Source organism: Bubalus kerabau, chromosome 7 (genome assembly GCF_029407905.1).
Source record: "Bubalus kerabau isolate K-KA32 ecotype Philippines breed swamp buffalo chromosome 7, PCC_UOA_SB_1v2, whole genome shotgun sequence".
NCBI classification, from domain to species: Eukaryota; Metazoa; Chordata; class Mammalia; order Artiodactyla; family Bovidae; genus Bubalus; species Bubalus kerabau.
The window spans coordinates 114,948,921-114,963,813 of NC_073630.1; the positions used below are offsets into that span (position 1 = coordinate 114,948,921).

Below are 14,893 nucleotides of genomic sequence, written 5' to 3' on the forward strand. Positions count from 1 at the left end.
AGGAGCCTGGTGGGCTACAGTCCATGGGGTTGCAAAAGAGTCAGACATGACTTAACAACTAATACTTTCACTTTCAAATGCAGACAAAGAAAGGGAGGAATTTGACATGGTTATACTGGGTAGCCCGATACTTTTTGATCCTTAATTCCACTCCTAGGTATTTAGTCTAGGATAATTCTTCATTTTCAAACTTAGTTAAGGCTAATTCCCAGTAAGAAACAGACCATCATATGATGAACCCACTATATATACATAAAAGAATAAATTTGATACAGAGTCCTGTGATCTAAAAAAATGCCACAAAATATATTTCATTTAATTTTTCAGATGCTGGTCTCAATTCAATAAATTAACTTCATCACATGTTTCATGTTGAAACATGAAATCAAAGTTCAGGGCATGATCCAGGATGGACTCATTAATTTAGAGGGTCCCGGACATTATTAGATTATAAATAGTAAGCCTGAGATGTATTACTAAAACTTTAAATTTGATAGCTATCAGTTCAGTTCAGTCCCTCAGTTGTGTCCGACTCTTTGTGACCCCAAGAATCGCAGCAAGCCAGGCCTCCCTGTCCATCACACACACGGAGTTCACTCAGAGACACGTTCATTGAGTCAGTGATGCCATCCAGCCATCTGTCGTCCCCTTCTCCTCCTGCCCCCAATCCCTCCCAGCATCAGAGTCTTTTCCAATGAGTCAACTCTTCACATGAGGTAGCCAAAGTACTGGAGTTTCAGCTTTAGCATCAATCCTTCCAAAGAAATCCCAGGGCTGATCTCCTTCAGAATGGACTGGTTGGATCTCCTTGCAGTCCAAGGGACTCTCAAGAGTCTTCTCCAACACCACAGTTCAAAAGCATCAATTCTTTGGTACTCAGCCTTCTTCACGGTCCAACTCTCACATCCATACATGACCATGGGAAAAACCACAGCCTTGACCAGATGGACCTTTGTTGGCAAAGTAATGTCTCTGCTTTTGAATATGCTATCTAGGTTGGTCATAACTTTCCTTCCAAGGAGTAAGCATCTTTTAATTTCATGGCTGCAGTCACCATCTGCTGTGATTTTGGAGCCCCCAAAAATAAAGTCTGACACTGTTTCCACTGTTTCCCCATCTATTTCCCATGAAGTGATGGGACCAGATGCCATGATCTTTGTTTTCTGAATGTTGAGCTTTAAGCCAACTTTTTCACTCTCCACTTTCACTTTCATCAAGAGGCTTTTGAGTTCCTCTTCACTTTCTGCCATAAGGGTGGTGTCATCTGCATATCTGAGGTTATTGGTATTTCTCCTGGCAATCTTGATTCCAGCTTGTGTTTCTTCCAGTCCAGCGTTTCTCATGATGTACTCTGCATAGAAGTTAAATAAGCAGGGTGACAATATACACCCCTGACATCCTCCTTTTCCTATTTGGAACCAGTCTGTTGTTCCATGTCCAGTTCTAACTGTTGCTTCCTGACCTGCATACAGGTTTCTCAAGAGGCAGATCAGGTGGTCTGGTATTCCCATCTCTTTCAGAATTTTCCACAGTTTCTTGTGATCCACACACTCAAAGGCTTTGGCATAGTCAAGAAAGCAGAAATAGATGTTTTTCTGGAACTCTCTTGCTTTTTCCATGATCCAGCAGATGTTGGCAATTTGATCTCTGGTTCCTCTGCCTTTTCTAAAACCAGCTTGAACATCAGGAAGTTCACGGTTCACGTATTGCTGAAGCCTGGCTTGGAGAATTTTGAGCATTACTTTACTAGCGTGTGAGATGAGTCCAATTGTGTAGTAGTTTGAGCATTCTTTGGCATTGCCTTTCTTTGGGATCGGAATGAAAACTGACCTTTTCCAGTCCTGTGGCCACTGCTGAGTTTTCCAAATTTGCTGGCATATTGAGTGCAGTACTTTCATAGCATCATCTTTTAGGATTTGAAATAGCTCAACTGCAATTCCATCCCCTCCACTAGCTTTGTTCGTAGTGATGCTTTCTAAGGCCCACTTGACTTCACATTCCAGGATGTCTGGCTCTAGGTCAGTGATCACACCATTGTGATTATCTGGGTCATCAAGATATTTTTTGTACAGTTCTTCTGTGTATTTTTGCCATCTCTTCTTAATATCTTCTGCTTCTGTTAGGTCCATCCCATTTCTGTCCTTTATCGAGCCCATCTTTGCATGCAATGTTCCCTTGGTATCTCTGATTTTCTTTTCTTTTTTTTTTTTAATTTTATTTTATTTTTAAACCTGAAACACTATTAGTTTTGCCAAACATCAAAACGAATCCACCACAGGTATACATACGCTCCCCATTATCTCTGATTTTCTTGAAGAGATCTCTAGTCTTTCCCATTCTGTTGTTTTCCTCTATTTATTTGCATTGATCGCTGAAGAAGGCTTTCTTATCTCTTCTTGCTATTCTTTGGAACTCTGCATTCAGATGTTTATATCTTTCCTTTTCTCCTTTGCTTTTCGCTTCTCTTCTTTTCACAGCTATTTGTAAGGCCTCCCCAGACAGCCATTTTGCTTTTCTGCATTTCTTTTCCATGGGGATGGTCTTGATCCCTGTCTCCTGTACAATGTCACAAACCTCATTCCATAGTTCATCAGGCACTCTGTCTATCAGATCTAGTCCCTTAAATCTATTTCTCACTTCCACTGTATAATCATAAGGGATTTGATTTAGGTCATACCTGAATGGTCTAGTGGTTTTCCCTACTTTCTTCAATTTCAGTCTGAATTTGGCAATAAGGAGTTCATGGTCTGAGCCACAGTCAGCTCCTGGTCTTGTTTTTGTTGACTGTATAAAGCTCCATCTTTGGCTGCAAAGAATATAATGAATCTGATTTCAGTGTTGACCATCTGGTGATGTCCATGTGTAGAGTCTTCTCTTGTGTTGTTGGAAGAGGGTGTTTACTATGACCAGTGCATTTTCTCGGCAAAACTCTATTAGTCTTTGCCCTGCTTCATTCCGTATTCCAAGGTAAATTTGCCTGTACTCCAGGTGTTTCTTGACTTCCTACTTTTGCATTCCAGTCCCCTATAATGAAAAGGACATCTTTTTTGGGTGTTAGTTTTAAAAGGTCTTGTAGGTCTTCATAGAACCGTTCAACTTCAGCTTCTTCAGCGTTACTGGTTGGGGCATAGACTTGGATTACTGTGATATTGAATGGTTTGCCTTGGAAACGAACAGAGATCATTCTGTCGTTTTTGAGATTGCATCCAAGTACTGCATTTCGGACTCTTTTATTGACCATGATGGCTACTTCATTTCTTCTGAGGGATTCCTGCCTGCAGTAGTAGATATAATGGTCACCTGAGTTAAATTCACCCATTCCAGTCCATTTCAGTTCACTGATTCCTAGAATGTCGACATTCACTCTTGCCATCTCTTGTTTGACCACTTCCAATTTGCCTTGATTCATGGACCTGACATTCCAGGTTCCTATGCAATATTGCTCTTTACAGCATCGGACCTTGCTTCTATCATCAGTCACATCCACAGCTGGGTATTGCTTTTGCTTTGGCGCCATCCCTTCATTCTTTCTGGAGTTATTTCTCCACTGATCTCCAGTAGCATATTGGGCACCTGCTGACCTTGGGAGTTCCTCTTTCAGTATCCTATCATTTTGCCTTTTCATACTGTTCATGGGGTTCTCAAGGCAAGAATACTGAAGTGGTTTGCCATTCCCTTCTCCAGTGGACCACATTCTGTCAGATCTCTCCACCATGACCCGCCCATCTTGGGTTGCCCCACGGGCATGGCTTAGTTTCATTGAGTTAGACAAGGCTATGGTCCAAGTGTGATATATACAAACTGTGTAATATAAAATGTATTCTTTGCTGTGGATCAAATCTTTCCAAAAAACATTTTAAGAAAAATCACTGTAGAGAAATTCTTCATGGATACAAGGTAACGTAAAAGTTTTCATAGGAGAATTATTTGCAGAAGCCTAAGGACTGGAAGGACAGAAGGGGTAAAATATGGTATATATAGCGGAGTATTTTATAGTAGTTACACAAATGAATCCATATTTATGAATCTTAGTTAAGCACACTGAAAATACGTATTTGCTATCCTTTCTAAATATGTTAAAGGGGAAAATAATATGTTCACAGGATAAAACTACTAAAGTTAAAAAAAGTGAAAAGCAATACAGTATACTGTTTAGGGATATGTATATCTGTAGTTAAATCACAAACACAGTTCACTAATTTGCCTGTCTGCACTGACTATAACGTAAACACCCCAAGAGCAGGGATTCTGTTCATACGGGCTACATCCTCTTCACCTGTTTAAGTGTCTGACACACAGTAGGTCTTCAATACATGTTGAATGAAAGAGTGCTGAAAAAACAAATTCAGATTGTGGTTACTTCTGTGAGAGAAAGGGTAATAAAACTGAGAAAGAACTACACAGCACTGTAATTCATTTGTGATGCTTTATTTAAAAGCAGATCTTGGGTACACAGGCATCTGCGATATTATCCTAACTCAATGAAGAGTTCATAATTTTAAAAAAAATTAGAGAAGGATGTACAGCTATTAAAATAAACTGATTCCTAAAAAATTTCTCAACTGTTTTTTTTTTTTTTCTTTTATAGCCAGAAGAGCTTATTTACCAGCGCACAGACAAGGTGGCTGCAGCTGAACTGCAAGACAGGTCACATGACAACCCATAAACCCACATGCAGTCTGTCACTAGGAGTGTTACTGTCAAATGAAACAGTTCTCAGCCTGGATCAGTGTGAACAGCAATTAAACTTTAATTTGTGTTTACAAAGTTCCAATGTGGCCTCTAAATCCCAAGGCTCTGGCATCAGCATGGTGCAAGCCACAGGGCAGTGAAGTCCAGCACTGATAGGTAGTTCTCCAGAAACTTCCCCCCAGATTAGAGTTCAACAGCATGCCATGCATGGGTCCCGTGCAGTAATCTCACAATCCTGGGCTTAAAAAGGCCCATTTTGTCCCATCAGTGGTTCAGTGAACTTCAGCTACTTTCTAAACCTAGCACATGGGATTAATAGATGGCTGGTAAGAGCCTGTTTGAGGCCCATAATCCTTATCATGAACCCTGTAAAACAGAACTTTTATTTTCCCAGTTTCACAAGGCTCAGAGAGGTCCCCGTACTTGTCGGGTGTTTAAGGGACTTCTGAGCCCAGCCAGACCTTCCCAGTTCCAAAGCCTGTATGTCCTTTCTGCTGTCTCAGGCCACAGGAAGAGGTGCATGTCAAACTGTACAAGATTACAGAGAGCCTTTTATGGTATTATTACTAAAAAACACCCATTTACTCTCAACTCCAAATTTAAAATAAAGTTGTGAGATCCTGAGAACAACTAATTCCTGGGGGGAAAAAAAATCTTGTTTCTTCTCAAAGTTTCAAAATGCTATTTTTGGTACTTTTGTTTATGAGGGAAAAGTCAAGTCAACCCCAAAAAATGGAGTTTTTTTTTTTTTTCATAAACAGGATTGAAAAAATACTAAAAGAAAAAATCATGGACTGGCGGCCGCGCCATCTGACTCGGTGGAACAGATACTGCACCTCCACGCTGCGTCACTTCTTGCCTCTCTTAGAAAGGAACCAAGAAGACGTGGAGGACGACCACAGAGCAGAACTGCTCAAACAGCTAGGAGACTACAGGGTAAGCAGTCCATTTCAAATTGGAAACTGCTCAGTACGATGGGCTTTGGAATCAAAGCGTCTAGATTACTTCCTAAACTATATAGATGAAGCAGCAGAGACTAAAAAATGTGATTAGAAGTTCATAGCTCAAGAATGAACCCACCATTAAATAGCAAAATGTCTCTATAAAACAGAAATATCACCGTTTTTTTGTAGGAGGGTCCTATGAAAAATATCTTTTATAAAATCGCAAGAGTATTACATAAAATGAAAATGTCTGGCTAAATTATGTTAGACTCAACTGAGCATAAAGGTGAAGCCAACTTGCTTGAGCAGACTTTAAGGATATGACTTTATTCTGATTGCTTTTTGTTACTACTAGGCAATATATATTCTCTGCTGTCAGTAGTGCTGTGTGTTCATACCCTACAGCTGCATACCGAAACCTAGAAAGCAGTGGCAAACTGAAACAGTAAGCCTCATAGGTCAACAGTATGAAACCAAGCTGGACATTTTTAAAATCTATTTATTTTTACTTCTGGCTGCACGGGGTCTTTGTTGCTGCACACGAGCTTTCTCTAGTTGCAGCAAGGGCCACTCTAGCTGCGACGCATGGACTTCTCCTCGCAGTGGTTTCTCTGGTTGCAGAGCACAGGCTCTAGGCGCGTGAGCTGAGTAGCTGTGGTGCACGGGCTTAGTTCCCCACAGCATGCGGGATCCTCCCGGACCAGGGACCAAACCCATGTCCTGTGCATTGGCAGGCGGATTCTTAACCACAGGACCACCAGGAAGGTCCCAAGTTGGACATTTAATTCTATTCAGTGACTAAAACTTACCCTTTAACTTCTAAGGCTAGGTTTCAGCTGCGATGCTTTCAAGTAACAGAAAACTTATTTCAAACAAGCATGAGCATTAACAAATTTTAGGGGTGAGTAGCTATTGGGGCTATACCACATGTCTGTACATCTTCCCACTCTGCCCTCCTCCATGTGATGGCATCATCCACAGACTGGTTTTCCTCATGGGAGCACAGGAATAGTTCCTGGTAGCACTCATATATGGACACACGTGGGCTGGAATAGTTCCTGGTACGGCTCACAAAGGGACACATGTTGCTCTAAGCAGCAGAGAACATCTGTATGCCATTACTCCTTACAAGTTTCCCAGATTGTATACCCTCTTTCCTGTAGATCAACACTGAGGCCAGGTAGAATGTGTTAATCTACCCTAGGTTCCTGGTACTGCATGGGTTTCTTTCTATGCAAACTCGGGGCTATGAGGAAGAAGGAAGGGAACAGTGGAGGGTGGCTGGGTGATTAACAGGTATCTTAAACATCAAGTCAGTATGTTAGCAATTAAAACACTTAGCCTCTCTCCATTTTCTATAATGCTAATATATAGCTGAATGGAAAAACAAAGCTAAATAAATGACTTTAAGACCCAAAAGGAAGACTTCCTACTTAGAACTGCACATACTTAATTAGGGGGAAAATACAGTGAAAACTTCACATTCAATAATGATTAAAATGTTGGTTGTTTTGTTTTCCTGCAGTTCTCTGGATTCCCCCTTCACATGCCATACTCTGAGGTGAAGCCTTTGATTGAAGCTGTGTACAGCACTGGAGTACATAATATTGACGCTCCTAATGTTGAATTTGCTTTAGCTGTGTATGTCCACCCATACCCCAGAAATGTTTTGTCTGTCTGGATCTACGTTGCCTCCCTTATACGAAACAGATAATACTTCCCTGTATGTTTTATATCATGTAAAGTTTATAATTAAGATGTGAGAATATTTTTTAAGTGCTCTTGATCTGTCAAAGAAAATACTTGCAAATAATGAAATAAAATTATCATGATTTTCAAAATGTGCAAATTTAGTAGTCTGCCTTGTCTCTGCCACTCTGACCCTAAATTCAACTGTGACAACTCAGAGTTCCTATGACCTTTATAGCTCTATGCTTTCACACTTGGCTCACCTTCTACTGGGAATGATCTTCTTTGCCAGTAAGATATCCTATGCACTTAGATAGAAAGAATTAATATTGTTAAAATAGCCATACTGCTCAAAGCAATCTATAGATTTAAGGTGCTCACTATCAAATTACCCTTGACATTTTTCACAGAACTGAAACAAATAATCCTAAAATTTATATGCAACCTCAAAAGACCCAGGATTGCCAAAGTAATCCTGAGGACAAAAATCAAAGCAGGAGTAGCAGTCCTCCCAGACTTCAGACAACACTGTAAAAGCACAGTAATCAAAACAGTATGGTACTGGCACAAAAACACACATATAGATCAACAGAACAGAACAGAGCCCAGACATAAACCCACACACCTTTGGACAAGTGATCCTCAACAAAGAAGGCAAGGATATACAATGGAGAAAGACAGTCACTTCAGCAAGTGGTGCTGGGAAAGCTGGTCAGCATCACGGAAGTCAATGAATTTTGCACACATACTCACACCGTGAACAAAAATAAACTCAAAATGGTTTAAAGACTCAATCTAAGACATGACACCATAAAACTCCTAGAAGAAAACAAGGTAAAACATTCTCTGATTTAAATCATAGCAATTTTTTCTTAGATCAGTCACCCAACACAAAAGAAATAAAAAATAAACAAATGGGACCTAATCAAACTTACAAGATTTTGCACAACAAAGGAAACCATTAAAAAAACCAAAAAGACAACCTATGGACTGCAAGAAAACATCTGCAAATGGCATAACCAACAAGGGCTTAATTTCTAAAATCTACAAAACAGCTCATACAGCTCAGTATCAAAAAACCAATCTAATCAAAAAGTGGGCAGAAGACCTAAATAAGACATTTCCTTAAAGAAGACATACAGATGACAAACAGGCACATGATGAGATGTTCAATATCTCTAGTTGTAAGAGAAATGTAAATCAAAATTACAATGAGGGACCACCTCACACAGGTCAGAATGGCCATCATCAAAAAGCCTGTAAGTTAATGCTGGAGAGGGTGTGGAGAATATGGAACCCTCCTACACTGTGAGATATAAATTGGTGAAGCTACTATAGAGGTTCTCTAAAAAAAAAAAATTAAAGTTATCATATGATCCAGCAATCCCCAAAAGAGATGAAAACTCTAATTTGAAAAGATACATGCCCACTTATGTTCACAGAAGCACTATTCACAATAGCCCTGAATGGCAACAACCTAAATGTCCGACATGTGAATGGATAAAAAAGATGTGGTACACACAGACAGTGGAATATTACTCAGTCATTAAAAAGGATGAAGTGTTGCCATTTGTGGCAACATGGATGAACCTTGAGATTATCATATTAAGTAAGTCAAACAAAGACAAATATCATACCACTTATATGTAGAATCTAAAAAATAAAACAAATGAACTTATTTACAAAGCAGAAACAGACTCACAGACACAGAAACCAAACTGAAGGGAGAGAGGGATAAATTAGGAATACAAGATTAGCAGATACACCCTATTACATATAAAACAGATGAAGAACAAAGACCTACTGTACAGCACAAAGAACTATATTATCTTGTAAAAACCTAAAATACACTATTCATCTGAAATTAACAATACTGTAAATCAACTTTACTTCAATTTAAGAAAAAGAGGTATCCAGGGAGGGTAATTAGGTTATAGAGCACTCAGGATAGAGCCCTCAAGTTGGGATTTAGTGCTCTAACAACAGACAGGAGAATTTACTTCACTTCTACACCATGCATGGATACAATGAGATGTCTATCAACAAACCAGAAAGAGACCCCATGAGACACCAGATCTGCCAAAATCTTGACTCTGGACTTCACAGCCTCTAGAAATGTCAGGAATACATGTTATTTAAGCCACCCAGATTATGGCATTCTCTTTTAACAGCCCAAATCAACTAATCAAAAGTCAGGTAATATTGAGGAGCCAAGATGGCGGAGGAGTAGGACGGGGAGAACACTTTCTCCCCCACAAATTCATCAAAAGAGCATTTAAACATCGAGTAAATTCCACAAAACAACTTCCGAATGCCGGCAGAGGACATCAGGCACCCAGAAAAGCAGCCCAACTCTTCGAAAGGAGGTAGGAAAAAATATAAAAGACAAAAAAAGAGACAAAAGAGGGAGGGACAGAGTTCCGTCCCGGGAAGGGAGTCTTAAAAAGAGAGAAGTTTCCAAACACCAGGAAACCCTCTCACTGCCGAATCTGTGCCGAGCTTTGGAAGCACAGAGGGCAACATAAAAGGGAGGGGAAAAAAAAATAAACAATTAAAAATCGCGGATTGTGAGCCCTACGGGAACTCCCCCAGCGGAGAAGCAGCGCAGACGCCTGCACACGGCATTAGCAAGCGGGGGCTGGGCAGGGAAGCGCGGCGCGGGCTGTGTCCCTTAGAGTAAGAATCGGGCCGAATGTCCTGAGCGCTATCTGAGCGAAATAATTGGGGCTAGCAAACCAGACTGTGGGATATCTACCACGCGAAAAGCCAGCCCTAACCTAAGACACCGCCAGGCCCGCGCACAGAACAAAGGACTGAACAGAGATAGCCGGCTGCAGACCTCCCCCTCCGGTGACAGGCAACCAGAGCCGGAAGGGGGCAATCGCAGCCCCAGAGAGACACTATCTATAAAACTGTAAGCAGGCTTCTTTGCTAACTAAAACTTCTTGGGGGTCTGGACGGTCAACATCTGCCTGAGAAGGTGCGCTGGTTTTACACCCAGATAACCGAGTGGCGGGGAGGCGATAAGTCGCAGCATTGGCGCCCGCCAAGCACCTCATCGCCTGAGCTGCTCGACCTGGGAAGAACACAAAACGCAGGCCCAACCGAGTCTGCGCCTCTGAGGACTACCCGAGTGCCTGAACCTGAGCGGCTTGGACCTGGGAGCTCAGTCCAGGGCCGGCCTCTGATTATTCCCGGCGGAACAACCTAGAGCCCAAGCAGTGTGGGCAGGGAGGTTACACGCGCCGTGAGCGGGGGCAGACCCAGTGTGGCCGAGGCACTTCGAGCGCACGCCAGTGTTATCTGTTTGCAGCATCCCTCCCTCCCTCCCCACAGCGCGGCTGAACAAGGGAGCCTAAATTAAAAAAAAAAAAAAAAAAAAAAATAGTGTCCTCCACCGTCCCCTTTGTGTCAGGGCGGGAACCAGACACTGAAGAGACCAGCAAACAGAAGAAGCTCTAACAGAGGGAAACGCCTTGGAAGCTACAGGCCATAGATTAAAACCCTGTGGTTACTACGGATTACATAGGAAGGGGCCTATAGATCTTGAGAAATATAAGTCGGACTAAGGAACTGCCAAAAATGAACTGAACCCACAATACTCACAACAAAACCAGAGAAAGACCTAGATATATTTTTACTATTTTTACGATCAATCTTTCTTTCTTTCTTTTTTTTTTAATTAAAAAAAAATTTTTTTTAAGTCCTCTATTGTCCTTTAATTTTCACTTTTATAACTATTACTTTGCAAAAAAAAAAAAAAAGACCCTATTTTTTTTTTTTTTCTTCTTCAGCAAACTTCATATATATATTTTATAATTTTTTGACCGTGGTTTTTTTTTTTTTTTTTTTTTCTTTTTTCTTTTTCTTCTTTTCTTTAACATTGCATTTTTGAAATTCCAAACTCTACTCTAGATTTTTAATTTTAGCCTTTTGATATATGTTATCAATTTTGTACCTATAGTTTTTTTCATAATTGCTGTGACTTTTTTTTTTTCCTCTGTTTCTTTCTCTTCTTCTTTTATATAACATCGTATATCTGCAATTCCAAACTCTACTCAAGATTTTTAATTTATGCTTTTTGGTATTTGATATCAATTTTGTACCTGTATTTTCTTTATAATTTTTGCGACATTGTTTTTGTTGGTTTGTTTGTTTTCTCTCTTTATTTTTCTTCTTCTTCTTTTTTTTTTTTTTTAACGTTGTATTTTTGAAATTCCAAACTCTACTCTGGATTTTTAATTTTTGCTGTTTGGTATTAGTTATCAATTTTGTACCTGTAGTTTCTTTATTACTTTCACGACCTTGTTTGTTTTTCTTTGTTCGTTTTTTCTCTCTTTCTTTTCCTTCTCCTTTTCATTAACATCGCATTTTTGAAATTCCAAACTCTACTCTAATTTCTAATTTTTGTTTTTATGTATTTGTTACCAATTTTGTACCTTTAAGAACCCAATCTTCAGGACCCATTTTTCACTAGTGTACGAGATTACTGGCTTGACTGCTCTCTCTCCCTTTGGACTCTCCATTTTCTCCACCAGGTCACCTGTATCTCCTCCCTAACCCCTCTCTACTCTACCCAACTCTGTGAATTTCTGTGTGTTCCAGACGGTGGAGAACACTTAAGGAACTGATTACTGGCTGGATCTGTCTCCCGCCTTTTCATTTCCCCCTTTTATCCTTCTGGCCACCTCTGTCTCCTGCCTCCTTCTTCTCTTCCCTGTATAACTCCGTGAACATCTCTGAGTGGTCCAGTTGTGGAGTGCACATAAGGAAGTGACTACTGGCTAGCCCACTCTCTCCACTATTGATTCCACCTCATCTCATTTGGGTCACCTCTAACTCCCTCCTCCCTCTTCTCTTCTCCATGTAACGCTGTGAACCTCTCTGAGTGACCCTCACAGTAGAGAAACTTTTCATCTTTAACGTAGATGTTTTATCAGTGGTGCTGTATAGAAGGAGAAGTTTTGAAACTACTGTAAAATTAAGACCGATAACTGGAAGTAGGAGGCTTAAGTCCAATCCCTGACTCCAGGGAACTCCTGACTCCAAGGAACATTAATTGACAGGAGCTCATCAAACGCCTCCATACCGACACTGAAACCAAGCACCACACAAGGGCCAACAAGTTCCAGGGAAAGACATAACAAGCAAATTCTCCAGCAACAAAGGAACACAGCCCTGAGCTTCAAGATACAGGCTGCCCAAAGTCACCCCAAAACCATAGACATCTCATAACTCATTACTGGACATTTCATTACACTCCAGAGAGAAGAAATACAGCTCCATCCACCAGAACATCGACAAAAGCTTCCCTAACCAGGAAACCTTGACAAGCCACCTGTACAAACCCACACACAGCGAGGAAACGCCACAATAAAGAGAACTCCACAAACTGCCAGAATACAGAAAGGACACCCCAAACTCAGCAATTTAAACAAGATGAAGAGACAGAGGAATAGCCAGCAGATAAAGGAACAGGATAAATGCCCACCAAACCAAACCAAAGAGGAAGAGATAGGGAATCTACCTGATAAAGAATTCCGAATAATGATAGTGAAATTGATCCAAAATCTTGAAATTAAAATGGAATCACAGATAAATAGCCTGGAGGCAAGGATTGAGAAGATGCAAGAAAGGTTTAACAAGGACTTAGAAGAAATAAAAAAGAGTCAATATATAATGAATAATGCAATAAGTGAAATTAAAAACACTCTGGAGGCAACAAATAGTAGAATAACAGAGGCAGAAGATAGGATTAGTGAATTAGAAGATAGAATGGTAGAAATAAATGAATCAGAGAGGATAAAAGAAAAACGAATTAAAAGAAATGAGGACAATCTCAGAGACCTCCAGGACAATATTAAACGCTACAACATTCGAATCATAGGGGTCCCAGAAGAAGAAGACAAAAAGAAAGACCATGAGAAAATACTTGAGGAGATAATAGTTGAAAACTTCCCTAAAATGGGGAAGGAAATAATCACCCAAGTCCAAGAAACCCAGAGAGTCCCAAATAGGATAAACCCAAGGCGAAACACCCCAAGACACATAGTAATCAAATTAACAAAGATCAAACACAAAGAACAAATATTAAAAGCAGCAAGGGAAAAACAACAAATAACACACAAGGGAATTCCCATAAGGATAACAGCTGATCTTTCAATAGAAACTCTTCAAGCCAGGAGGGAATGGCAAGACATACTTAAAATGATGAAAGAAAATAATCTACAGCCCAGATTATTGTACCCAGCAAGGATCTCATTCAAGTATGAAGGAGAAATCAAAAGCTTTTCAGACAAGCAAAAGCTGAGAGAATTCTGCACCACCAAACCACCTCTCCAACAAATACTAAAGGATATTCTCTAGACAGGAAACACAAAAATTGTGTATAAATTCGAACCCAAAACAATAAAGTAAATGGCAACGGGGTCATACTTATCAGTAATTACCTTAAACGTAAATGGGTTGAATGCCCCAACCAAAAGACAAAGACTGGCTGAATGGATACAAAAACAAGACCCCTGCATATGTTGTCTACAAGAGACCCACCTCAAAACAGGGGACACATACAGACTGAAAGTGAAGGGCTGGAAAAAGATTTTCCATGCGAATAGGGACCAAAAGAAAGCAGGAGTAGCAATACTCATATCAGATAAAATAGACTTTAAAACAAAGACTGTGAAAAGAGACAAAGATGGTCACTACATAATGATCAAAGGATCAATCCAAGAAGAAGATATAACAATTATAAATATATATGCACCCAACACGGGAGCACCGCAGTATGTAAGACAAATGCTAACAAGTATGAAAGAAGAAATTAACAATAACACAATAATAGCGGGAGACTTTAATACCCCACTCACACCTATGGATAGATCAACTAAACAGAAAATTAACAAGGAAACACAAACTTTAAACGATACAATAGACCAGTTAGACCTAATTGATATCTATAGGACATTTCATCCCAAAACAATGAATTTCACCTTCTTCTCAAGTGCACATGGAACCTTCTCCAGGATAGATCACATCCTGGGCCATAAAGCTAGCCTTGGTAAATTCAAAAAAATAGAAATCATTCCAAGCATCTTTTCTGACCACAATGCAGTAAGATTAGATCTCAATTACAGGAGAAAAACTATTAAAAAATCCAACATATGGAGGCTGAACAACACGCTGCTGAATAACCAACAAATCACAGAAGAAATCAAAAAAGAAATCAAAATTTGCATAGAAACGAATGAAAATGAAAACACAACAACCCAAAACCTGTGGGACACAGTAAAAGCAGTCCTAAGGGGAAAGTTCATAGCAATACAGGCACACCTCAAGAAACAAGAAAAAAGTCAAATAAACAACCTAACTCTACACCTAAAGCAACTAGAAAAGGAAGAAATGAAGAACCCCAGGGTTAGTAGAAGGAAAGAAATCTTAAAAATTAGAGCAGAAATAAATGCAAAAGAAACAAAAGAGACCATAGCAAAAATCAACAAAACCAAAAGCTGGTTCTTTGAAAGGATAAATAAAATTGACAAACCATTAGCCAGACTCATCAAGAAACAAAG

At 39.9% G+C, this 14,893-nt stretch overlaps 1 protein-coding gene across 3 annotated transcripts in view; it reads left to right on the forward strand.

The window, feature by feature from the left end:
- The window catches only part of CC2D2A (coiled-coil and C2 domain containing 2A), a 129,895-nt gene extending 122,416 nt beyond the window's left edge, over window positions 1–7,479 (forward strand). For all 3 annotated transcript variants that reach the window (XM_055589133.1, XM_055589134.1, XM_055589135.1), the window contains 3 exons: window positions 4,589–4,647; window positions 5,454–5,628; window positions 7,162–7,479. In XM_055589133.1, coding sequence (XP_055445108.1) covers window positions 4,589–4,647; window positions 5,454–5,628; window positions 7,162–7,350 — 423 coding nt within the window. In that variant the 3' untranslated portion in view covers window positions 7,351–7,479. The remainder of the gene's footprint in view (window positions 1–4,588; window positions 4,648–5,453; window positions 5,629–7,161) is intronic.
- Window positions 7,480–14,893: the final 7,414 nt, after the last annotated feature.